Source organism: Nelusetta ayraudi, unplaced genomic scaffold, assembly GCF_046127955.1.
Source record: "Nelusetta ayraudi isolate G7.1 ecotype Tasmania unplaced genomic scaffold, CSIRO-AGI_Nayr_v1 ptg000039l, whole genome shotgun sequence".
Taxonomy (NCBI): domain Eukaryota; kingdom Metazoa; phylum Chordata; class Actinopteri; order Tetraodontiformes; family Monacanthidae; genus Nelusetta; species Nelusetta ayraudi.
The window spans coordinates 3,429,232-3,456,173 of NW_027466089.1; the positions used below are offsets into that span (position 1 = coordinate 3,429,232).

General features: G+C 43.8%; 1 protein-coding gene across 1 annotated transcript in view; it reads left to right on the forward strand.

Annotated features, from left to right (window-relative positions):
* Positions 1-2,009, forward strand: part of LOC142892609 (NACHT, LRR and PYD domains-containing protein 14-like) — a 100,637-nt gene extending 98,628 nt beyond the window's left edge. Inside the window, exons 3-4 of the mRNA XM_076032803.1 lie at positions 1,048-1,221; positions 1,571-2,009. Coding sequence (XP_075888918.1) covers positions 1,048-1,221; positions 1,571-2,009 — 613 coding nt within the window. The remainder of the gene's footprint in view (positions 1-1,047; positions 1,222-1,570) is intronic.
* Positions 2,010-26,942: the final 24,933 nt, after the last annotated feature.

Here is a 26,942-nt window from a genome sequence, read left to right on the forward strand (position 1 = left end):
CGCCACTTTCGCTGCCAGCAAACACAACACAAGCAGAGCACGGAGTTAGCGGTGGTGGCTAGCGGTTTATCGACACGATTCAACGGCTCTACTTTGCAAATAGCCTTCAAACTAAAGTTGCTTGATGTTACAAAACACATTTACAGTCCTCAAGCATGTTTTCAAATAGCGTTGTGGCCGACTATTCTCTCGTCGTCCACCAGGGGGCCGAGTCGAGCCCGTCTCACTCCCGTTGTACACCGCGGCGGTGTTCCATCGCATCCGAATTAGGCTGAACAAACCTCCAACATTTTCTCTGTTCGTTCCACTCCGACTGTTGTAGTCCTTGGTGCGTCGGTAGTCGCTCGGCATTTTTATTTTTTTGTTTCTCCGGACGCTGTTTTGCTGTACAGCGACGGCCACCGGCTGCGAAACCAGGAAGGCTTTTCATTGCGTGTTGGAAGTTACAAAAGTGCTTTGCCAGAAAAGATCTTTGCACAGCAGAACAGTGAAAGTATTCTTGTTTAAAAAGTAATGTTCAGGATTTGATGCCACAAAGAGTGATTTGCTAAAGTTGTTTATTTGAACAACATAAATGATTTCATAAATGAAGAGAAAAGTGAACTGAATGTGAAATGAATGTTAATGATAAAAAAAGAATGTTGGTTTTGATGTCACAAAAAGTGTCAAAGGTCAAACATTATTTGCACAGCAGAAATGCGTAAAGCTGGTGAGAGGAATGTTCATCTTTTATGTTGTTTCAGTCAATTTGAAAAAAAATATATAATATATAATATTTTGCCACGATTTTGTCTGGGGGGGCATGAAAACTTTCCTTCCTCCAAGGTGGGGGGTGACAGAGAAAAGTTTGAGAACCACTGGTCTAAAGGCACAGTGTGTAAAATCCTGCCATCCAGTGGTCAGATTTCAGATTGCAGCGCTCATTCACTCACCCTCTCTCCCTCCCTCTCTGTTTCTGTAGTGTCAGATTCTGAAGTCGACATTTCACTTTGATTTTCAGAGTGATGACACCCTGGAAAAACTCTCCATCATTTATTCTCTATTCAGGTTGAGTTGCTGCAGTTTGTCAGAGCTCAGCTGTGATTGGCTGCTCTCAGCTCTGAAGTCCAACCCCTCCCACCTCAGACTCCTGGACCTGGGTGGGAACCAGCTGCAGGATTCATCAGTGAAGGTGCTGAGTGGTTTTCTGCAGAGTCCAGACTGGAAACTGGAGACTCTGAGGTCAGTACTGGTTTGGAACCAGTGCATGATGGTTTCAGCACCAAACACAGTTCATCACACATGTTGAATAAACATTGAACTGAAGGTTGATTCATATCAAAATGACATCCAGAAATATGAAAACTTCATTCAGTGTCTAAATTAAAAAGAAAAGAAAAGGTCATCAGTGGTCATGTGACCAAACATCATTTCAACACACATTAGTTTTGGACCGAGGATTTAATTTCAAGATGACATTTTCTGTAGTGTCAGATTCTGAAGTCGACATTTCACTTTGATTTTCAGAGTGATGACACCCAGGAAAAACTCTCCATCATTATAAACTCTCCATCATTTATTCTCTATTCAGGTTGAGGAGCTGCAGTTTGCCAGAGCTCAGCTGTGATTGGCTGCTCTCAGCTCTGAAGTCCAACCCCTCCCACCTCAGAGAGCTGGACCTGGGTTGGAATCAGCTGAAGGAATCATCAGTGAAGCCACTGATGGATCTTGTCCACAACAGAGACTATCAACTGGAGAGTGTGAGGTCAGTACTGGTTTGGAACCAGTGGATGATGGTTCCAGCACCAAAGCCAGTTGATCCCACAGCAGAGGTCCAGTGTTCCCAGTCACAGTGTGAGAGGAGGATGGTGACGCCCAGCTGCTCCTCATTCATCCAACATCTGCTGCCAAACTGCTTCTTCTCTCAGTTCACCACCCAATTATTGATCAGTTCATCTTCATCAGGCCTCAGTATCAGTCCAACACTCCATGGTCACATGACCTTCACATGTTCCACACTAGACATGTGACTGAGAGTCTGCTTCTTCTCACCAGTCACTCCATCATCTCCATCAATAGTCAACATCTCTGTGATGATGCGTTCAAGGACCGTGAGTCCTGACTCCTGCTGTCTCTTCTTCTCTCGACAGCTGGAGGTGAGGGAGGATGAGGAGGAGAGTGAAGAGGAGCGCTCCATCTAGTGGTGGCTGACAGAACTACAACCAGTGGAGCTAAACAGCAAGCTGCACACACAGTGTGTGGGCGTGTCACGATCTTTGACCCCAGTGGAGCCTGGTGGCTGACGGACTGCTTCTCCCTACAAGCTGCTGTGGTTACTGGGCGAGACGTCCCAGAAGCCACTGGTGGAGCTGAATCCTCAGTGGAAGAAGCAGGACTTGGAGATGGAGGCCGGAGCAGATGGTTCTCAGCATGAAGCCTCCTTTTCACTTTGGATCAAAGGTTCTGGTTGTGTGCCACCACTTTTAATGTTGCTCCTGAGCTCATTGGTTGTTCCTGGTTGGTTGAAGAATTTTCTGAATAAAGTTTTTGACAAATGTATTCCTTGTGTTGTTTTTACTCCCTTCAGTCTCCAGCAGGCCTCCTCGGTCAAAAGAACCGAATAAATCCACTAAACGTCGACCGTCCAATCACAGTTCAGCATGAGACGGAGTGGTAGAAAGCGAAATCTCATCATGTCTGAAACAACTGGAAAAAACCCAACAGACTCTGAACACAGTGTGTTGTGTTTTTGCTGGGACAGAATCAGTCTCTGTGGCCAGTGGCATGTGAGACTGGATCAGTCACGTGAAGAAGGTTCATTAACACACAGTGCATCTGAAAATATAGATGAGGAAATAAATGGATTTCAACAGACAATGTCAACTTCCTGCTCCGTCACTTCCTGTCATCTTTCACCAGACCACAGAGACTCTTTCCACTCACTGATACAATACACACATAGAAAATATACACAACATAGAATGTTGATTTTTTTTCCCCCCCTAATGTCCAAAAAAACCCAAAACTTGAATTTGCTGGGATTTCCAAGCAAAATCCAAAGAAGAAGCATTTATTAATCCCTCCTGTGTGACAGCGCGTCACACAGGAGGCGACAGCACAGCCGGACAGCCAGCCACGCCGCTCCTGAGCTTGAGCTCTGACTGAGCGAACCACTGGACTGTTTTCTCTTAAAAGGTGATCGTTCTCCAAATTATTTAGTATCTTCTCAATACACCTATCTCTATCTGTTTGCATAAGCACAGTCGAAGCCATGGCTTCTCCCTCTCACCTCTCCTCTGTCCCTCCTCTCTCTCCTCCCGTCTTTTCTTGCTCACACTGCCAGATGCTTAGCTTTAGCTCGTCCTCAATTACTGAGCACAAATACCATCCAGAGTTTTTACCAGAGACTAATATAACAGAGCACCAACAGTTGCTCACATTCTGTTCCACTCCTGGACACCGGAGTATCTGCAGATACCTGGCAAAGTTTTATCCAGGATACGTTTTCACCTCAACGGGCCCAGAGATGGGCCCGCGCTGGTAAGTTTCGCTGTTTGCCGGACCTAAACCCACTCTGATCTAAGACAACAAAACGCAGCGGACTCCTCTTTGGCGCGTGTAAGTTTTCCACTGCGGCCCACAGCCATAAACACCAGTAAAAGAGCTACGAGCTACGCCGTTTTGCACTACACTGTTGCTGCCGGAGTTTCTTTTCTGGTTTCCAGATTGTCCCGCCTGCCCCCCGCATGGCTCCACTTACCTCCCCACACGAGTGTGACAGCTGTATCCTGCTGAGCGGCAGTGCGAGGGCAGCTTTCACTTTTAGCCCCAATCCGAGGCTCCGAGCTAACAGCTCCACTCCCAACCAACAGCCCTGGTCCACAGTGCTGGGAGGGCGGCGGACGCGACCCAGTCCGTTACCTGCTCCGCCTTGTGAGCTTCAGATGGACAACAAATATGACATCTTGAGTGTTGAGGACTTCCCTCCCCTCCAAAATGACCATCTCGCCTCCTCTCTGACTGGTCCACTGCCAGCGGCCCGGGCTGTTGGGTCGTCTGCGCTGGAACCTCCAGTCAGGTCCGCAACCTCCACCTCTCGGCGCAGGTTGGTGAAGGAGGCTGCTCTCAGGGCGCGACGACGTTCTGGTGGCGCTCTGGGTCTTGTAGAGTCGTGCGGGACCCCAGCCTCCGCCGATGATGTGACACTGTGGCACCAGCGCTCGGCCCCTCGTCCTCAGCCACTGTTTGCCCCAACCACCGCCATCATTGGTAGCTCCATAATTAGAAACGTCCGTTTCTTCAATGCCACCACTCATTGTTTTCCAGGAGCCACCATCAATGACATTAAAAACAAACTCCCGGACTTGTTGCAGTCGTTCCCACACTCCATTAAACGTTTGGTCCTGCACGTTGGAGCCAATGATGTGCGTCGTCGGGAATCCGAGCTGCTAAAGTGTCACTTTAACGATCTGTTTGTGGCCCTGAAGAATTGCGGGATGTCAATCTTCATCAGCGGTCCTCTCCCGACACTTGGCCTCGGAGCAGAGCGGTTCAGTCGACTCCTGCAACTTCATTCCTGGCTCCGCGCCGCCTGCACCACCATTGGTTTTAACTTCATTGACAATTTTAATTTATTCTGGAATCGCCCGTCGTTTTACCGTCATGATGGACTTCACCCAAACAAATTAGGTAGCCGCACGTTAACCTCAAACATCCACTACACCATACAATCAGCGTCTCTCACACCTGCGTGACTGTCTTCGCGTCACACCCCCTGCTCAGTGCCGACCACTTCCTCTACGGAGCACCCTGTGGACATTGCCTCCTGCAGCGCCTCCCACAGGGCATGCTTCCCTAGTGCTGATAGGACTGAGCTTGCTACTGCTGTTCCACCAACACCTGCTCCCATACCTGTAATAATGAATCATCGACCATATAAACGCAACAAACACATAACCCACAACCGCACAACCCACGCTACAGGCAGACTTTCCCCCGAGACATACAGACAATTTGGTTTTAACAGAAGCAATCTTTTATATTAACCTGGCCGTGCTGAACGTGCGCTCCCTTTTAAACAAATCTTTTATCATAAATGAATTGATTTTAGATAATAAGTTAGATGGTATGCTTTTAACAGAGACATGGCTTGGCACAGAGGCTCCAGCTGTCCTCACCGAGGCTTGCCCACCAAATTTTAGCTTTTTATTTTCTATCAGGGGATGTAAGAGAGGAGGTGGAACTGCATCAATATTTAAAAACAATTTAATGTCAAAGGAAGTTTCTTTTAACAGTTACTCATCATTTGAGTACCACGCTTTTGTTTTTAGCAGTCCACCAATTATTTGCATTAATGTATACAGACCCCCGCATTACTCAACTGCTTTTATCAGTGAGCTCTCCGACCTTTTATCAATCACACTGATAGAATTTTAATAACTGGCGATTTTAACTTGCACATCGACAACAACTCTGACCCACTGTCAAGAGAGTTTTTACACCTTTTAAACTGCATGAATTTTAACTAGCACGTCACACGGCCTACTCACAACAGGGGACACACCCTGGACCTACTCATAACCTATGGCTTGTCCACTGGTGTGTCCTCTGTTGTTGATCTGGCCGTGTCCGACCATTATTGTGTGTATTTTAACATTGCCAGTTTTAACCAACAGGAAGCCCCGGTGAGAACAGTGAGGAAACGCTGCCTTACCTCTGAGGTGGATGCAAATTTTATTGAGGTTTTAAAATGCACTCCTGCTGAAATTTTACCTGCACCCTGTGATTTTATTGTTGAAAATTTTAATAGCAAACTTAAATCCACATTAGACTCTGTGGCTCCACTTTTAACAAAAACTGTTAAACCAAAGCAGCTATTATCCCCGTGGAGACATAAACCAGAGATTTTAAAATCAAAAAGACAATGCAGGAGTGCAGAGAGAAGGTGGAGAAAAAGCAAACTCACCGTTCATTATGAAGTTCTTCATGAACAACTAAAATGTCACAATAATACAATCAAACAGGCAAGAATCTCCCATTTTTCAAAACTTATCATAGAAAACAAAAATAATTCAAAGTATCTTTTCTCCACCTTCAACCTTTTAACTAATAATAATCTTAAAAAAAAACCCTGAGATGCCGTCTGACGCTCTCTGCGAGAACTTTGCAGGCCACTTCAGAGGTAAAATCGATGGCATCAGGTCCAGTCTTTTAGCGCATCAAAATGTATCTTTTAATACATCTGGACTGTCATTTTTATCCAAGGAAACACTGGAGAGTTTTGCCCTGGTTGATGCAAGGACACTTGGTCGAGTTTTCTCCCAGGTAAACCCAACAACCTGCCTTTTAGATCCAATTCCCACATCACTTTTAAAGACATTTTATGGATTCTTTGAGGAACAGATTTTATACATCGTAAATTGCTCTCTTCAGACGGGTGTCTTCCCTGCTGCCTTTAAAACGGCAGTGGTGAGGCCCCTTCTGAAGAAGAGCAATTTAGACCAAACTATTCTTGACAATTACAGACCTGTATCCAACTTGCCATTTTTAAGTAAGATTTTAGAAAAATTTGTTTTTAACCAATTAAATTATTTTTTAAGTACAAACAACATCTTAGAGAAATATCAGTCTGGATTTAGGATGAACCACAGCACCGAGACAGCCCTTGTAAAGATTTTAAATGATATGAGGTGTAATGCGGACTCAAATAAACTCACAGTCCTGGTGCTACTGGATCTAAGCGCTGCCTTCGATACAGTAGATCACCACATTTTATTAAACAGACTCAGAAACCTGGTGGGCCTCTCTGGTGCTGTTCTTAACTGGTTTTGTTCTTATCTCACAGATCGCTATTTCTTCGTAAGTTTGGATGCGTGTTCCTCCGGAAAACATAAAATTAAGTGTGGGGTTCCCCAAGGGTCAATTTTTAGGTCCAGTACGTTTTAATCTTTACATGCTTCCCCTTGGGGATGTCATCAGGAGACACAGCGTCACCTTCCACTCTTATGCTGATGATACACAGCTTTACATTGCTGTGTCTCCTGATGACACAGGGCCTATTGATACCCTTTTAAAATGTATTTTAGATATTAAGTCATGGGTGGCAGCGAACTTCCTACAGCTCAACCAGGACAAAACAGAGGTTTTAGTTATTGGTCCTGAAGGCAAGAGAGAGAAACTTTTACCAAAACTTCATCATTTTAAACCAACACAATCTGTAAAGAACCTGGGCGTCATTTTTGACTCTGAGCTTAGTTTTATTGCGCATATTAAAAACGTCACAAGGACGGGTTTTTATCATCTTAAGAACATAGCTAGAGTCCGCCCGTTTCTCTCCCAGGCAGACACAGAGGTGCTGATGCATGCTTTTATTTCTTGTCGGATAGACTACTGCAATGCCCTGCTCTCTGGTCTACCGAAAAAAACTAGCTGTAACTTACAGGTACTTCAGAACTCAGCCGCTCGTGTGCTTACTAGGACCAGGGGGCGGGATCACATTACTCCAGTTTTAAAATCACTGCATTGGCTCCCTGTGCGATTCAGGATCGACTTTAAAGTGCTTTTATTAGTTTTCAAGTGTCTTAACGGTCTTGGACCATCTTATTTATCAGATATGCTTTTATCTTATCCGCGGATCTTGAGGTCCTCTGGAACCGGCCTATTAATTGTTCCAAGTGTTCGGACCAGAACCCATGGAGAGGCTGCGTTCAGCCACTACGGTCCGAAACTTTGGAACAGCCTGCCAGAGGGAATCAGGACTGCAGAGACTGTTGATGTTTTTAAGGGGAGGCTTAAGACTCACCTTTTTAGTTTGGCTTTTAAGTGATTTATTTAATTTGTATTTTACTTGTCTTGCTTTTTAGCTTTAAAGCTTTTAGGATTATTGAATATTTTATCTTATTTTTATCTTTACTATCTTATTTCCTGTATATCTTTTTACTTTTAACAATCTTATAGTTTTTTAATTTAGTTTAGTTTATATTATTTATTTTATTTTTTATTTATTTTCATTATTGTTACTATTATTATTCTTTTAACTTCCTTTTCCTGTATTGTTTTTAGCTCCAGTGTTTCCTTGTAGGGGGCCTGCTCACTGGGAGGGGTCTCATCGTTCTAGGGACCCTCTCGGTATGGATGATCCCCGTGGGTGGCTGTTTCCTACTACAGGTCACTCAGTGCCTTGCCATTTGAATTTTTATTGTGCTGATTGACTGACATTTTTTATGTATTTACTTACTTATTTTTAAACTGTTCTCTGGGATGTTTTGTGTGTGTTTGTATGTGCGCGTGTGTGTGTGTGTGGGGGGGTGGTAACCTGTATGTGATTTGGGAGGACATGGGTGGATGGTATTTGCTCTATTTTTCTTTTATCTTCACTAATATTTGATTTTAATTTCTGTTAAGCACCTTGAGTTGCAAGCCTTTGTATGAAAGGTGCTATATAAATAAAATTTGATTGATTGATTGATTGATTGCTGAATGTTTTAAAAAGCTTCTGGCGCGTGGTGGTGGGGTTTAAAGCGGGTGCACTGGGCTTGGACATTAGCGCAGCCAGAGGAAGAACCCTGGTTGCGGGTGCCCGTTCATCGGCAGGTGGTGCTGTGTGTGCGTGATGGTTGTGCGTTCACCGCTTGGCTGTTAAAGCCTGGAAACTTTCTCTGCCTTTTGGACTCATACGGTGCAGCTGGAAGAAAAAAAAAAAAAATCATCATTCCGAAGGCGTAGCGGTGCGCCGCCTAATAAAAGCTCTAAAATTATTAATTAATACGTTTCTGATTAATTTTATTTTATGTGCTACATAGATTTCCTTGTGCGCTGAGAATGTGCAAGTAGTGCGCGATTGCGCAAGCAAGCAGCTTAGAGGGAACATTGGTTATGATGCAATAAAGTAAATACACTATGAGTCAGTAAAGTACCCGTTCTCTACTTGTTCTGTAAAATAGTGGTGTGTGTGTGTGTGTGTGTGTGTGTGTGTGTGTGTGTGTGTGTGTGTGTGTGTGTGTGCCAGATAAATATCAGCTGTTTCCCACATTGACTGATGTGCTTTTGAAACTTTGATCTTGTCTTCATGGTGTTGACTTTCTAAATGTCTGTGGTGAATACATGGAGATCTTGACAGAAGAGAAATCTACTAACAAGCAGAGACTTTATCTGGATTGTCTTGTTGCTTTATTGCTTCAATTCAACAGTTGATCATTGACTTGATATTGTTGTGCAGTATAGACTGATGGTATATTTCATGACTTATTGATTGACTATTGTCACATTGAGCCAACAAGCAGAATCAAAAGACAAAATTCTCTCACAATATTTACATGCATTCATCTGATTGTTGACAAACGGATCAACAGTCAGAAGGTTGATCAGATGGATGAGTTGTTGAAAGGTCAAAGGTCAGGGCGGAAAGGTCCAGAGTGGAAACAGACCTCAGCTGTGTTTCCACAGTAATAAAGTTGTCATGTGGACTAATGACACATTATTAATCTGCGGGATGAATGGGCTGCAGAGGAAGAGAAACAACGTGGCACAAACATCCAGCAGGTGGACAACAGTCACCAGGAGCACCAACAGGAAGTGGCGTCCAGGCCCCGCCCACCCTGTGATTGACAGCCGGAGACACTGGGTAGCAAACGTGAAGACAGAAGAAGAATCAAAGGTGAGAATTCAGCTCAGAGTCTCTCTGACGACTTCAGTCACACTTTCATCAACTCAGCTGAAGAACCTGAAGGAACATAAAGTCCAACATGTAGCGGCTGAGTGAAGGAGGTCTGGACTCTGTGGAGGAGCTCCATGGTTCCAGAGACGCTGTAGAAGGACAGAAGACCTGCTCTGTGGTCCAGGTACACTTGCACTCTGGAGGACCGAGGACCTGAGACACGAGTACTCATGTTGTTGTGACGAAACCAATATTCACCTGGGTAACAATATAAACTCCAGGATTTGTCATTTGCTGTGTCTCAATTCAGGTTCTGCACCCTTGAGGCCGAGTGTCCTCCGTCTGAAGGAAGCCTTCTTAGAGTTCCCAGCCTAGAAGGACGGACCAAACCCCGCCTCCCCGGTAACCACTCGGGACGGTCTAGCCTTCGGCGTATTTCCTCGTTTCGTCACCGCCGTTCCCTCCGGCTGGCCAACCCCGGAAGTGACGTTTCTATAGTATCACGCTAACCATTGCTTTGCCATCTAACGATGCCGTTGAATGTTCAAATAAATAAAATCCTACGTTAAAAACTGGATACTTTATGTGAAACGTCAATATTTAGATTTATATGTCGTGTCTTAACCAGTACATGCCGCTAATTTCAGCTGACTTCCCAGGATCCCACGATGCTTTGCAGCAGCACGCAAAGCATCATGGGATACCCAAGTACGCAAAGGATAGTAGCGGTGTATCCTTGGAATCGGCTAAAACGAGTGCGTATTTACGAGTGCGCATTTTGAGCGTCCTAAACACCCTCGGGAATTGGGACAAGCCTTCACGCAGTGCGATGACGCAACTTCCTTTCAAAATGCGCACTTCAAGGATGCAGAACCTGAATTGAGACACAGCAATTGAATCCAAATCTACTTTCCTCTGACCTTCCTGCTCTGCCAATGTTCCTGTAGGCCACTGCTACACCAACCCCCTAAAATAAACCACAGAAGTCCCTCCCCCTTCTCCACTCAACCTCCCAGTAACATCGTCCAGTCAGACCTTCTCTACTCAGGACCTGCTTCTTGTCAGTGAATCTGTCTGGATGATCACAATAAGACTGAACTTCCTCCATGAATGTCACTTTTCTGTTCTCCTCAGATAATAACAGACGTTTGTGCACTGTGCAGAACTTGCTGTATTTCATCTCTCAGCTTGGTCCAGCTGCTGCCACGTCCTCAAAGTATCTCAGAGGACGGATCTCCAGGCTGGAGGAGTCTGGAGACGCACTGAGTGCTGGCAGTGAGGAGAACCTGTGGAGAAACTGGCTGTGGTCCAGTGTGTGTGAGATCTTCTCCAGCTCAGCGTCTCTCCTCTTCAGCTCCATCATCTCCTGCTCCAGCTTCTTCTCAAGCTCTTTGACTCCACTCACTGCTGCCCCCTGTGTGGATCTGACCTGCTGCTGCACCTCAGAGCGTCTTTTCTCCAGCAGACGGATCATCTGGGTGAGGATCTTCTCGCTGTCCTTCACTGCTTTATCAGCAGAGCCGTTGATGGACTCCACCCCCTTCAGGTCTTCCTCTGTGTGCTGGATCTTCTGCTGGATCTTCTTCCTGGTCTCCTCCAGCTCTCTCTGCCTCCCAGGCCTCTGTACTGCTGCTGACACTGTCTGATGACCTTTATGTTCATCCATACAGCATAAAGCACAGATGATCTTCTGATCAGTGCGGCAGAACATCTTCATCACCTCATCATGACGAGGGCAGATGTTCTCCTGGAGCTGCTGGCTGGGTTCCACCAGCTTGTGTCTCTGTAGGGGAGCAGCATCACGATGAGGCTGGAGGTGAGAGTCACAGTAGGAGGCCCGACAGACCAGACAGGACTTGAGGGCCTTCAGTTTCCTCCCAGTGCAGACATCACAGGCCACATCTCCAGCTCCAGCATAGCAGTGATCAGCAGGAGCATCTTGGAGTCCAGTCCCCCCCCCCTCCCCTGCAAAGAAACTTGGCACGTTAACTTTGCCGACACGTTAGCGTAGCGCGACAGCGATAGCGTGCTTCCCTCCCCCCGTCAACGTTAGCGCAATTTCCAACCAGCACTGCAGAGAGAAAGGCAATATCCAGGTGGAGTGAAAATACATCCCAGTGCCCACCATCACAGGCATATAGACGTAGATAAGATACATTTACATAAAATACCAGAATGTTTGTCAATTTTTCATTAAAACATATTTTATTTATTTAGTTAGATAAAAATGTTTCCTCCCAGCACAATATGTATTTGTTAATTTAACTCACATTCCTGCCATCATCTTAACACAATTCAGTGTCACTTTTAAGTTGGAAAAGCATAATAATTAAATTACTTAAATGGCACATTTCAAGTAAAACAGTTGCGATTTAGTCTATTTGTGGTGGTATGTGAGTTATACTTCCCATAAAAAGACTTCCTTTTACATCAAGAATATTTAAATTTTTCATAGATGACTCCCAAAGAGAGACATATTCTGTCAAGGTCTAACCTGAAGACCACTCTGTCTGGTCCAAAAAGAATTATATTGAATTGAGAGCAGCTGTTCTTATTTTCTCTTTTTTGAGAGAGATTTGCTCAGATTTTCAGTTGACCTGTTGATTTGATTTCTCTGATTAAAATTAAAACAAAGTCTGATATTTGGCAGCTTGTTTAATTCTTATACATAGGTATAAAATACATTTTTTATAATAACATTCACGAGTTTTCGTTGTAAAAGTCATCATTTTCATATACACAAGTTGGACATCTAAAAGTATCGGTATCTGTATTGGTATCGGGATACTAGCCTTGGTATCACCTGGTATCGTATCGAAAGGAAAAATAGTGGTATCGCACATCCCTACTTCCACACACACACACACACACTATACTGTAAATGGCTGCAGTTTCCTTTACAAAAGTGCTACAGACGTCATTCAAACATCCATGTGCTTGTCTCATCAAGACCTATATTTTACATTTGACAGCCACTTAAAAAAAAATGCAGGTCAAAAATATGCATCATTTGCATACACAGGCATATGATGATTAGACCTCTTTTCCCTCTTTGTCAACACACAAATGCCTGCAGTTTCCTTTAGAAAAGTGCTACAGACGTCATTCAAATACCTACGTGTTTGTCTCATCAAGGCCAATATTTTACATTTGACAGCATCCTCAAAAAAAAAAAATGGAGGTGAGAAATCTGCATCATTTGCATAGACTTCTTTCAGCAGATGTCGCCGGGCGTCGGCAGAGGACGGGGGTCAATTGCGGGCGTCGACAGGGGTCAGGCGTCATCGGGGGTCATCGGGCATCGCGTCGGCCACGGCGGCTCAGTCCCGCAAACGCTTAACGCTGCTTGCTGCTTCAAATTCGAGTTGAAAGTAAAATATACAAATGTTGGTAGTACTAGTAATCATTACTAAGTACAGTTATGCCCATCTGTTATCTTTGTTGGGCTTGAGTTTATGATTATTTTTTTTACCCTGTGCATCTTTTTTTTTGTTAGTAGTACTTGTCATTGCTCCAACACGAGTAAACATGTTGCGTACCACTAGATGGCGCATTTGCCTTATTTACAAGCACCACGGTCATCGGAGCTGATCGCTGCCACTCTCAGCAGCGTGCGTCTACTAAGGTCTACTAAGATTCCACAATCTATTACACCTCGTGAGCAAAACAGGCTACAGGTAAAATTAAACATCTTCAGTTGAGCAACTCAGGCAATTTAAAGTGATTTAAAAACAAACAAACACTATAATACTAGGAAAAGAATCCTCTATATGTCAATAAATACAACAGATTGAGTATTCATTAAAAAAAAAAAAATGCTTACTTTAAATAAGAAAATCCAACAAACCAACAAGTGCAACACTAAAAAGCAAACCAACAATTAAAATAATGCTTAATTGCCTTAGCTTCGTCCCACACTTATCAGCTTAGCTACTAAGAATAACACACATTATTCACCTGGACAGAAGGAGGTTCTGAGGAACGTGTTGGTCCTGGAGCTTCCTGGTCAGGATGTTCGGGAGATCCCTCGGGCTCAATGTCTGCAGCGCCAACATATTTTAGAATTGCTCCTGCAGAAACAAAGCTCACTAGATCATCAAGCAAAACAGATCAGAAGCACATTTTCCTATTTTATTATTACAGTGATGTTGCAGTAATATAGGAAAATTAAAAATGTATTTGTTTTAAATTAAACATTATGATTGCAGTGTCCCTTTAAAGCTTTTACCCAATTACAAAACTGTCACTTTTAAGAGTTTTTGGCATTACTTTACACACTGTACTAGTTAAAGTAATAAAACTAAGATAAATGACCCACTACCACAATAGTCTAAAATAGTCAAGCCTTCCGTTTTTCCGCACCGCTGGGATAAGTCCATTTTGATGCCATTATGGTGTCTGTTTGTTTTTAATCCTCTCGCTAACGGGAACGAATGGTAGCTATCAATCATTCACATCATACCTGTCGGCGTCGCCGGCCCGCTACGTCACAACCTGCGTGACAGTGCGGCAAGCCCCCAGAGTCCAAGATGGCGTCCCATTCCTTTCAATGAAGTTGCTCACCCAGCGCATGGCTCCCAAAAACCTTTTGACTTTCGCATTGATGGGATAATAGAGCATGCGCAGTTGTGTCAGTGTGGAGATCGTCACTGACAGACGTGCGCGCTCACGAACCGTACAAAATTCAACATGGAAATGAATGTATTTTTTACGGAACAACTGACGATTGTTGTTTCAAAATTTTATCAAGAATAATGATTATTATTATTATTATTATTATTATTATTATTATTATTATTATTATATTAATAAAATAGTATTATTATAATAATATACTATTATTTGTGTATTAAACAAGTGAGCAATGTGCCACTGAATAATAAATGATAATTCTTTGAAGCAACTCTCTATGGACCATAACAGCACTGCCACACATATTTTTTTAATTAATAACCTCTTTGGAAAGCAGACAAAGTAATAAAATGATTGGTCTATTTATTTCATCAGAACTAAAAAAATAAAAAATAAAAACTCAACGATCTTGAAAGTTCCTCCCTTTCTCTTGCACCTGTCGATGTGTGTAGCTAACACAAATTTGCAAATATTTTGTCGTCCTCATGGAATTAAACAGTATACCATGTTAATTTATCAGCGAGTGCTCTCTCTTTTCATGCAATTCATCACTCTTAACATGTAATGCTGAATCATGAAAGCTATGGAGCAAAAAATAATAATTACATAAACGACGAGTGAAATAAAATGTGTCATTCATTCAGTAAAGATTTCATTCATTCATTCATTCATCTTCTATACCCGCTTATTCCTATTCAGGGTCACGGGGGTCTGCTGGAGCCTATCCCAGCTGTCTTAGAGCGAAGGCAGGGTGACACCCTGGACAAGTCGCCAGTTCATCGCAGGGCCACATAGAGACAAACAACCATTCACACTCACATGCACACCTACGGACAATTTAGAACGTTCAATTGACCTCACATGCATGTTTTTGGAGTGTGGGAGGAAGCCGGAGAACCCGGAGAGAACCCACGCAGACACAGGGAGAACATGCAAACTCCACACAGAAAGGTCCCAGGTCCGGGCCCCGGAATCGAACCCACGACCTTCTTGCTGTGAGGCGGCAGCGCTTTTATTTCATTTAACAAAGCATATCATTATTTCATCATGCATTTAATTGTTTTGTGGTCCTGTGTTTTAGTGCTTCATAATTGTATTCTGTTGTCAAATTTGCCCATCAAAGTCAGATTAGTAATCCTGTACATCAGTTTAAGGAAAACCAATTCTAGGTAATGGATTGCAGATCTGGTAGTGACCTGTTACAATGGAAAGAAATGTATACATAATAAGTACGTCTGTGTGCCCGATATTTTAGCTAACACTAAACTTTCTGCACAACTGTCTGCATTGTGTTTAAGTTTAAATTAGTTAAATATGTTTGCATACCCAATTTTAAGTAAAATTACACAAAAAAAAATATTGTACATTTATTTTTGGAATGTTTTGCTTTTTACAGCTTTCCTTTTGGGGACAGAAAAAGGTTGCACAAATGGGTGGAAAATGTGAGAAGAAAAAACTGGACACCCAATGACAACTCCAGGCTGTGTGCTCTTCACTTTGAGGAGAAATCTTTCATTTTGCGTGGTGAGAGAAAGTGCCTAACTTCAACAGCTGTCCCAACCATTTTTAGTTTCTTCAAATCAGGTAAGAGCATGTCTACCAAACAAAAGGTAAGTGAGTCACACACACACCCACACACACACACGTGATTTTGATCAAATCTTTGACCACACATATTCTAAAAAATGTAAAGAGGTGTCAGAGATCTTGGAAGAAGACAGTTTTCTCGTGATTCAGGAACCATGTGACAGCCATACTGTGTCTGATGTAGATGTAGAGGTCACAAATGATGTACAGATCACCAATGATGAAGAGGTCACAAATGATGAAGAGGTCAGAGCAACAATGAAGGGATTTTACATTGACTGTTCAGTTAACATGTTCAATGTTAAAATATTCACAAGAAAAAAACTTGAAAATCATTACGGCAGACGTAAAAAAAATTTTGTAAGAAAGTGTTGAAAGTTATCTTGAAATCATTTATGAGGATACTCATTATAATATTGATGAAGTGTTATTTCATGTTTTGTTGGCTGTTTCAAGGGTTTATTTAGTTTGTTGTGACACAATCTAAGGTTCAATTTGTAAAGAAATAAAAGTTCTTGTGAAAAAAGATAGTGGTCAAAGTGATATTAGTGTTATTTGTGTTTGTGTTTTTTGTAGTCTTGTCTGGATTTGTCCTGTTCGTTTCTGGTCTGTGTTTGTGTTCCCACTCTTGGCCTGCACCTTGTCGTGGTGAGTGGGCTTTTAACTAAGACAGGCCAATTATATATATTGTGTGAAGCCAGCAAAACAGTCATTATTATGAGAATTATAACTGAAGCACACTAAATAATACACCATCAGTCACATTTTGCTTTTCTGTTATTAATCTAATGTGTGTTATGTCAAGCCTCCACAGTGGCGTGCTGCAGTCAGGATGAGACGACCAAGGTGAATGGATGGACGGATTGATGAGCCCAGCGAGCCTCCACCATCCACAGACAAGCCAGTCCCATTTTCCACCCAGAAGGATGTCTCTTCCATCTATCTTTGCCTGCCAGGGAAATGCAACCAAACATAGTAATTACAGATGGTGTTGTCTCTGTTAAAGTGACACATGAAAAAAAAATAAATAAATAAATAAAACATATACACATATATATATATATACATATATATATATATATATATATATATATGTATATATATATATATATATATATATATGTTTTGTGATTCATGTTCATGACAATAACAATCGAACAGATTTTCTTCATTCTTCCAATGAGTTTCGCAAACAAACATGGAATTTTCCCTGGATCATACAAATACATTTGTAGATTATATAAAGAAAATTATAAAACACATTTTTTGCGGTTTTATATTAAAGCAGATAGTCAAACGTAAATGTAGCATGGTAATGTTGCGAAGACACATTTATTTTTGTTTTTCTTTGTTTCTTTAGAAGCTTTTATTTTGGTTTTCAGTGGAAGCACAACAGACAACACACATGTTAACGTCCGCTACTACGGTTCGCTCCATATAGGTCTCACGAGCCACTTGAGAGACTTCCTCTCGAGCGTTATCTACTTTTTACATTTCAAAACACAGATCCATACCCGACTTCGACTTGAACTTATTAATCATGTCGTTTCCCACATTCAATCTTACTCATATACATTTAAATATTCACATTTCTACTGAATAAACATCCCATAACGTTAAACGAACACTAACGTAACCGAGCGTCAACCCCGCCTCCTGGTAACCTAGCAACGTTCTAGCCGTTGTTTCCTCTTCGCTAGGTAATCACTCGGAGACGATACATTCAAAACGTAAATTTAACTCACATACCCTCGATCTCAGACTTCAATTACGAAACAGCCACACATACATTTGCTCTTATTTTCAACCATTTCCCCTTCTCACCTGTGGAAGCACAACAGATAACACACACGTTAACGTCCGCTACGACGGTTCGCTCCACATAGGTCTCACGAGCCACTTGAGAGACCTCTCTAGCGTTATTCCCCGGGGCGAACACGACCTCCACTGGTAGAAGTGGGTAACTGCACCTGCTCACTGATCACTCTCACACACGCCACAAACCACAACAAAAGCAGGAACAGTGCTTTGCCACAATTATGCTACATAAACACGTCCTGGTCCCCTCTGGATCCTCTTTTCCGGTCCTCGCGATCACTCTCTTGGCTGCGGTGGGCATGGTTCTGCCCGCGGTGTCTTCCTTTGTCAGGGCATTCTCTGGCCCAGTGACCCATGCGGCCGCAGATGTGGCACGCCCCCTTTTCGCCTCTGTCTCCGCTAGTCGCCCTTCGTCGGTTGTCGTTGTTCCTGTAGGGCCGTCTCGCCGTGTCACTGAGGTGCTTCATCATGGTGAGGGAGGCACGCTTTATCTTCTTGTCCTCTGCATCGCTGGCCTCCTGCAGAAGCCTCTCAGCGTGCACTGCATGACGTCGGACCTCTGTCAGCCGGGCATCTTCAATCCCCACGCAGCAGCTTCTGCTAACTGCTTTGGCGATCTGGGGGAGCAGCCCTTGTCTGAAAGCAGTGATGAGGCTGGCCGTTTGGTTGACGGCAGTCCTGATGAACGTGGCGACGCTGCGGCGTCGGTGCTGGAGTGCGCAGGGTTGTACGGTGGTAGCGTTGGATGAGGGCAGGCGGGAGGAGGGAAGACAGGCATGTCCAGGAGAGGGTCCCTCAGGCCTGTAAGAGAAGGATACAGACAATTTGGTGCATTTGAATGCTCGTGTGTGAGTGGCTCCTTTTCTCCCTCCTCTGGGGAGTGTGTGTGAGTGTGTGCACCCTCTGCCGTTATCTCTGTCACCCCTGTGCTCCAGCGCCCAGCACTGTTCACACCTTTCTTTACTTGTTTCCTGTCCCTGACCTCTGCTTCAGGTTTCCAGAATGAAAAACACCTTTCATGATCTTTGATGATTTGAATCTCCCACCTGTTTGGGTTTTTCTTTTTTGTAACCTTTCCCTCGGCTATATTCGGTTTATCCCGGAGGTTTCTCAATTCCTCCATACTCAGTGATCCCCCTGCTGGGAAATCATACTTTTCAACCCAAACATCCGACATATCAAGACAATCTGGACCGTATTTTTTCCGAATGTCGTCCACAATTTGTCCCCCCTGGGGAACTGCAGCAGCCACTTTGCGCTGGTTCTTCCCCATCCCTGTCTAGACTTATTACTTGTAGCTGCACAGGCGTCCCTGTGCCCCCTTTTTTTAATCAGGCGCAAAAAGGTCGAGAAAAAATTCACCCCTTCGGTACTTAGTCACCAAAGGTTTTGCCCGCTCAGCCCTCACCAACCTTCTTGGATATCTGGTGAGCGGGACAGGCCCGCGATATGACCTTGACTGGCGCGATATTATGATTTAGCGTACGTTACGCTCAACGTCATTCCGTGCGGCAGGTAAAAAAAAAGGTGGTGTTGTCCCGGGTGTCCCAATTCCATCGCAAGCCGATCGGAGCCGATTATCACCCGGGTCGTTTGTCGGGTTGGTTGACCCGTTTTGTCGTGCAACAGCTGCAACTGCAAACTGCAGGCTTCAATTTACCGACGCCTTACACATGTGATGGCATGGAGACTGTGCATTGTAGCAACATCAGTCCCCTCAGAGAGAATCTTCTCCAAAACAGGGCAGATATTTACAGAGAGAAGAAACAGGATCAGCCGCACAAAGATGAGGCTCTTGGTTTTTCTCATTGTCAATCTTCACTAAAGGACAAAACTGTTATCTGAATGCTGATTTTTTTTTCTTTTTGTTTTACACATTTTAATTTATATGTTGTTGTGTGAGTTTCTGTAAGCGTATGTTGTTTGACTTTACATTTGTGTAGTAGTAAAAAACTAAACGTTTAAAATTGGTAATAGTTATTTAGATAGAGGCACCTAGACCCACCTGTGGGTCATAACACCCCCTCTCTTAAGAACTAAACCCTATTAACATACCTACAAACAAAACTAAACAAGAAAAACCTCAGTTCCCCTGAAATAAGAATTCCGCAGCTAGTCCACATGTACACGTGATAACGCATCTGCCAACACATTATCAACCCCCCTTCCTGTGGCAAATCTGGAGATTGAAGTCTTGCAGGAGCAGAGACCACCGCATCTACGGCTGGTTTGATTGCGTATCCTATCCAGGACCACGAGGGCATCATAGTCTGTAAAAACCTGACCCCAAATTAACATCAAGATGGGCACTGTCAGAAGGAGAGCCAAAGCTTCTTTCTTAACTTCCCAGAATTGACTCTGTGTGCGTGCTGCTTACTTGTGGCATGTCCCTCTACTTCTATGTCATGGTGCAAAACTGACGTACGGCGGGGGTGGTCAGAAAACAATAGTGGGTGGCTCTCAATTAATTTAACAATATCATGACGGGCTGATGCAGGCAAATGGGACAAAAACAAGCTTAAGTTATTCATAATTTCAGAGTTTCCCAGGCGCGCCGAATGAACGCCGATTTTTTTTTTTTTTTTTTTTTTTCATGAGCCCTCCCTCCGCCAATGGGCACGGATGGGGCGGAGGCTCAGGCGACACATTTTTCCTAGCGACGTAACGCCCGGTTCACACTGGACGCGGAAGCGCCACAAAGCGCCGCAAAGTGCCGAGCGCTTCCATTCGGCGCCCATGTTAAGCAATGTAGTAGTTCACACTGGACGTGGAAGCGAAGCGCCGCCGAGCGCTTCCATTCGGCGCCCATTTGTTGTTTCGGCGTCTGCTCTATTTCGTGCGCGAGCCGCGAGCGATCCTCGTCAATAGTACAGGAAGTCGCTCAATAAAAACGAGAAAATCCGGTGAATTTTCAAAATAAAAACCCAATGACAAATTCGATCATATATCATATTTGTATGTTATATTTGTCAGTACATTGTATCAGAGTGCGAGAGAGTTTAAACACACACACACACACACACACACACACACACACACACACACACACACACAGGAAGACTTGATCAAAATACGTCAGTTTGATCCTAGAGATGCCGGTCAATGATCATTGTGAAAGAGGTCTTGTCTTGAGATGGACACCTGAGTGCGTGTTTCTATTTATTTACACACACACGCACAAAAGTGAGCTATGGAGCGGGCTGGCTACGGGGCGAGGGGGGGCAATGACGAAAATGATTTTTTTTATTTTATTTTTTTTAAAGAAAAAAAAAAGAAGTGAAAAAGTGGGAGTGAAAAAAAGAGTGCAGCTGAGCAGAAGCGCTTGTCGACCGTCGCGGAGCTGTTCGCGTCTGGTGTGAATCATTTGGAGCCTCGCTCGCGAAATTCGTTGGCGCGGCGCTTCCGCTTCCATTGAAATGAATGGCACGAGCCGCGCGCCTGTTCGCGTCTGGTCTGAACCACTACATTCAGTGCGTTTACATGGCACTAGAGAAAATCGAATTATTGCCTTAGTCCGATTATGATCGGAGAACTCACGTGCATGTAAACACCTTACTCCGATTATGATTGGAGTTTGAGAACTCCGATTGGAATCGGAGAACTCCGATTGAGACACCCAGATAATGCGATTGGAATTCAAATTTCTCTGCCATGTATACGCCTTAATCGGACTATTAACTGGACAATGCGAGTGCGCATGCGCCACGCCTCGCTCTCGCGACTCATGACCGCACAACTACGTCGTCTAACAAAACAGACGGCGCGAAACAACCTGGCAAATGCGAATAAGAATGTTGACATTTGGAGAGAGGATGAGACCGGGGCGATGCTTTCTCTTCTAAAAGAGATGGACATATTAAAATAACGCGCAACGGAGACCTTTTTAAAAAGGGTAGCGCAGCAAATGCAGGACTCCGGCTTTGCGCACCCCTGAACAAATACGTATTCCTTCGTATTTATATTTCTACCTTTTCGTTCACATTTTTTGTAAGTTAGAAGAATTTCAACTTTGTAAATAAAAGCACAGCAAAGAGATGTTTTCCTGATTTGTTTTTATTTGGGTAATTTCGCTGTTATTCTGCTGGAAACGGCGTGCAGCGGCACCAGCTTCTTCCACGGTCGGCACTTTAATGAGCGTGTGTATAACTGAAGACACCGTTCCTTTGCAAAACCTGTACACAAACTCTCCCACCAGTCTGCTCCGAACCCGAATCCAACAAGAACGAGAGTTTGGGGTCCGTAGCGACGGCACAAAGCGTAGCATCGAAGTGTTGTTGTAGCCCTCCAACAGCAAACAACGTTCTTGTCTGCCTTTTAAAATAACCAGGAGCACAAGAAATAGGGTACACCTTATCTGCAAAGCAAGTAACACGTACATTATGAACTATCGTTCCATATCATAATAGATTTAATATGTCAACCGAAAGCAGCTGACCGGCTGAAAAGACTCACTCCACCCCCTAGTGTTGGGAGGAGGACCCGTCAATAATTTGAATTTCTCAGCTGCATGTATACGGGGACCAAGGTGAGAACTCCGATTGGACGAGAAAACCGAATGATTGCTTAGTCCGATTAAGCTCTGCATGTAAACGCACTGATTGATTAACATGGGCGCTGAATGGAAGCGCTTGGCGATTCGCATCGCTTCACTTCGCGGCGCTTCTGCGTCCTGTGTGAACCGGGCGTAACTTTTCAACATTTTGACGTGGCAGACGCGGGATGATCGTTTTCTATCAGGAGTGTGCACTACATAATCTGTATCGGAAAGTTTGTGCTCCACGACATACGGACCAGAAAAACCAGCCTGCAAACCGGAACCGGGTAACGGCAACAATACCAACACTCGGTCGCCTGTCTCAAAAACTCGAGCCACAGCTTTCTTGTCAAACTGCCGCTTCATTTTAGACTGGCTGGCGACAAGAGTTTGGTGAGCAGTTTCACAAGCACGATGCAAGCGTTCACGGAAAAAAAATGACGTAATCTAACACATTATTCTCTACTCGTTTAACATCGGAAAGCCACTTACCCCTTAACAGACGCAAGGGTCCTCTCACCGAACACTAAATCAGCTGGGCTGAACCTGAGGGACTCCCACACATACAATCGACGACTGAAGATACACTTTATGCTGCGGAACCATCACTGTGCTCATTTTAACCCCCCCCCCCACACACACACACACACACACACACACACACACTAAAATATACGAATTGCAGTAGGTTTGTTTTGTTGCTCTTGGTTGTCCGTTAGTTTTTTGAGAGTTAGTAGTAGATAGATCCCTAGATAGTAAGTTTGATAGATGGATAGAAATAGATAAGTTAGTGAAAGTTACACACACGCACATATATATATATACATATATATATTAACCTCTTTCAATGAACTCCAAAACATACATGGTCAAAATCCATATTATTATTATGTTGTTGTTTTTTTTAAATGCTCATACAAAACAAAAAAAAAGTGTCACATCCACTTGTAGTGCATTATTTTTGCCAGCAAGCTTCTCTTGTTACGACTGACCACATTGACCCATATTTTCCATATACTCACCTGAATCAACGGCCTTCCCCGAGGTGATAGGTGGAGTGACACGCAACCAGCACGTGACCTCTACGATGAGCTTCCACCCACGGAAGTGCCATAGGAGGACACGGATTAAATAGTATGGCTTGTCCACTAGAAGGCTGTATTATGGTGTACATAATATAAAACTTCGGCCCAGTTCTGCTTGTATTGCAATGGTTGCTGTTCCTGAAGTTTCATTTTTCGTCCCTTTTTATTTTTTACATCCATGTTTGTGATGGAATAGTATTGTGAATCGCTAGCTCGCATTGCATGCTGGGAAACAGCGTCACTCAAGGAAGTTTTGGCTTCGCTGACACGGTCCTGAAGGGAAGTGGGTTTTACTGCACTGGAACGGGATGAATGTGTTTAATCAAGCAGTACAAACCTGATTAATTGTCTTAATACTTCACTTGGAATGGCCATATTGTTTAGGATTAGAATTAGATGACAACTTCTTCACAATATTTGCAACTATTCAATTTGACCAGCAGGTGTCAGTAGAAGACGAAATTTCATGTTGACTATTTCCTAATGGAAGTGCCCTCTTTACGTTGGATTTTTCTCATAATTATTTGAAGTGTAGGCCTGTAGTTGATGAGGAATCACGGTGTGCTAACGCTACTCAAACAGCTTAGATGAAAAAAGGGAGTGTGATTTGGGTTTGTGGTACATTATGACAATCTTGGACTTGCAAGACTGAGGCGACGGTTCAATTCCCATCAACGTGTATTATATATGTGTTATTTAGCTCATCTATTCTACATTTTAAATAGATCACATTTGACATCTGACCCACTGAACACTTACTATTGAACATATTTTTAAACTATGGGCTATTTAGTCTTGTTTTAGGATATAATATAATTCATTGCACAAACTGTCAGGCTAAGTATAGAGCTATAGTCTACTACAATCAGTCGTGCCAAAAAAGAGACATTGTCTTTATTTTTCATTTTTATTTTATTGTGTCAGCATTGAACCGTACAACCATGTAGTGTTGTCCAACAAGAATGCATGGCGAATCAAATCCCAAACAACCTATGAAACAATGAACACGTTTCTATTGCACTTCATTTTATTGAGCACTAGATGACCTCCTCGAGCACTGTGTCATTGAAGCCTCGAGTAATGAACCATTTTTTGAAACAAGTGTCGAAGCTTCAACAAAGCCTCCATCGGCCATCACTACCTACGGCCGCGTGCTCTCACACCATTTCAGAAGTGACTAACTGCAGAGTTGGGAGCGGAGGAGGGATGACAGTCAGGCTGGCTCGACTGCTCCTCCTTCTCAGCCGTGGCGCGTCCAATCAGCAGCCGACATCCAGGACCGCACCTGCAAGGCGTCATCCACTCTCTCTCTCACACACACACAAAATAAATTGTGTTCAATCATGTTAAACTTGGTTGGGGCACAGCCATGGCTCTTTATATTTTATTTTGTATTTTATTTTGAAGTTAGCGCTTTGCATTCTGGGCGATCCTCAGTACAGAGGAAGCCCATGAAGCAGGTGAGACGGTCTCCTCCCTGCTGAGACAGAAATTAATGCAATAAGTTGAGCTATGCTTCATCTAACTGTGTTTCAGTGTTTAAATGTGTGCTGGTGTCTTTCATTTAATTTTTTTTGTTTGTTTGTTTTTTGTTTTAGCAAAGTTCTTTTTTTTTTTTTTATTGCTATTAAAAACGATTAGCATGCTAGCATGTCCATTAGCAGCACACAGCTCTCATACGGAGCACGTTGTCTCTGCAGGAGGTGACCAAGTTTCACGGAGCAAGTTATGGTTGTGTCCCATTCTGTTTCAGGTATGTGTGTGTAACTGGAAGAATGTTACAGTGTATAAAAATGGAGCCTTAGGGAGCGAATTATTGAAATTGCGAATGTCATTTTTTTGTATTTTGTAGAAAAATGTATTTTATTTTTAATATTATTTGTATTGTAGAAACAACAACTATACGATCACTACTTCAGTACAGAGGAAGCCCATGAAGCAGGAGGTGACCAAGTTTCACGGAGCAAGTTATGGTTGTGTCCCATTCTGTTTCAGAGAATAAACTGCTGCTCCACACCTGACTTCTGCAAGTCTTCATTATACAGCAAGCAGGACAGAATAGGAGAGGTCACATTGGTGCCGTGACTCGAGACTCTTTTGTTGTGCTACCGATGCTGCAGAGCGACCCGGGGACTGTTCTGCTGCTGCTGTTCATCTGCGGTCACTGAAGTCGGTCAGATGTGTTGCTTTTGTGCAGTGTTAGACATCAGATAGAGGGTTTATGTACTTTTATTTATTTATTTTTTTCAGTTTCCAGTCTAGGCCTTTTATGGTTTCATCCTTTTGTTTTGTGGTATTGTGTTTTGTTAACTTTTTGGAAAGATGAGTAATCCTCAGGGTAATGTTTTTGTAACTCCTTTTGGTGTTATTACTGCTAGTATTGTAGGTCAGATGGGTGATGCATTGATTCAACAGGTCAGCCAGCGGGTGGCACAGGACATTATCTCTCACCTCAGTGCATCTGTCACTACCCCTTTACTCAGTGCTGCCCCTTCACCTGCCCATGCTGATATGCTAGCCAGTTCCCCTTTACATAGTGCTACCCCTCGACCTAGCCATGCCAATGTGTCTGCCACAAATGCTTTTGACGTGTCCCATTTGCAATATGTCCCTCATCGAAAGCTGAAGGAGCCCCCCTGCTTCAGAGGAGACAACTCAGACTCTGTTTCCGTCCAGGAGTGGGAGGAGCTCATGAGGAGTTTCATTAAGAGGGGGAATCTGCAACCTGAGGAACAAGCGGAGGAGATCCTTGTTCATCTTGGTGGCAAAGCAAAGGATGTTGTCAGGTTTGGGACCAGGAACAGTGGTATTAACATCACCTGGAACCCCGATGCCATTTATGGTCTCTTGCGGAAGCACTTTGATTCTGTTCCGTGTTCACCACTCCCATTAGCAGACTTTTACACCACTCTTCCTGGGAAGGGTGAGGATGCCTTTGACTACTGGCTTAGACTGAACCGCGCTGTTGACTTGGCCATTGAACGTCTGAAGGAGCAAGGAAAGTCACTGGACAGCCCCAGCACTGAGGTGACTCGAATGTTCATAAAGAACTGCCCGTCTACTGAGCTCGCCATGACCTTCAGGTCGAAGACGATAGACAAGTGGACTGCTGGTGAAGTCCAAGACATTCTGAACGAATATCATTCTGAAATGATGTCAGTGAACAGAACTTCCAGAGAAAGGGTGTCAGTGAATGCTCTTGCTGCTGTCTCGCCACCTGCACCACCTGCTGAAGAACAGAGCCCACTGCAGCCACAGGCCACTGACCCTGATGCCCTGAACCGCCTTATTAACATGCTGGAGAAGGTGCGCCTGCAAAGATCTTCCCCAGCTTCAAACAGTCCTGTTCATGGTCCGACTCGACGGCCTGGCCCAAGGCACCCCAGGATCAGTGGGTTGCACTTGGAGGAAATGTCTTCTTCTCCACCATGGACTTGACGTCTGGCTTCTACAATGTGCCACTCCATGAAGAGCACAACAAATACACAGCTTTCTCTTCACCTTTTGGCCTCCACTAGTACAACAGAATGCCACAAGGTCTGTCCAACAGTCCTGCAACATTCATGCGAATGATGATGTCAATCTTCGGGGATGAAAACTTCACTAGTCTGCTCTGCTATCTTGATGACCTGATGGTCTTTGCCCCAACTGA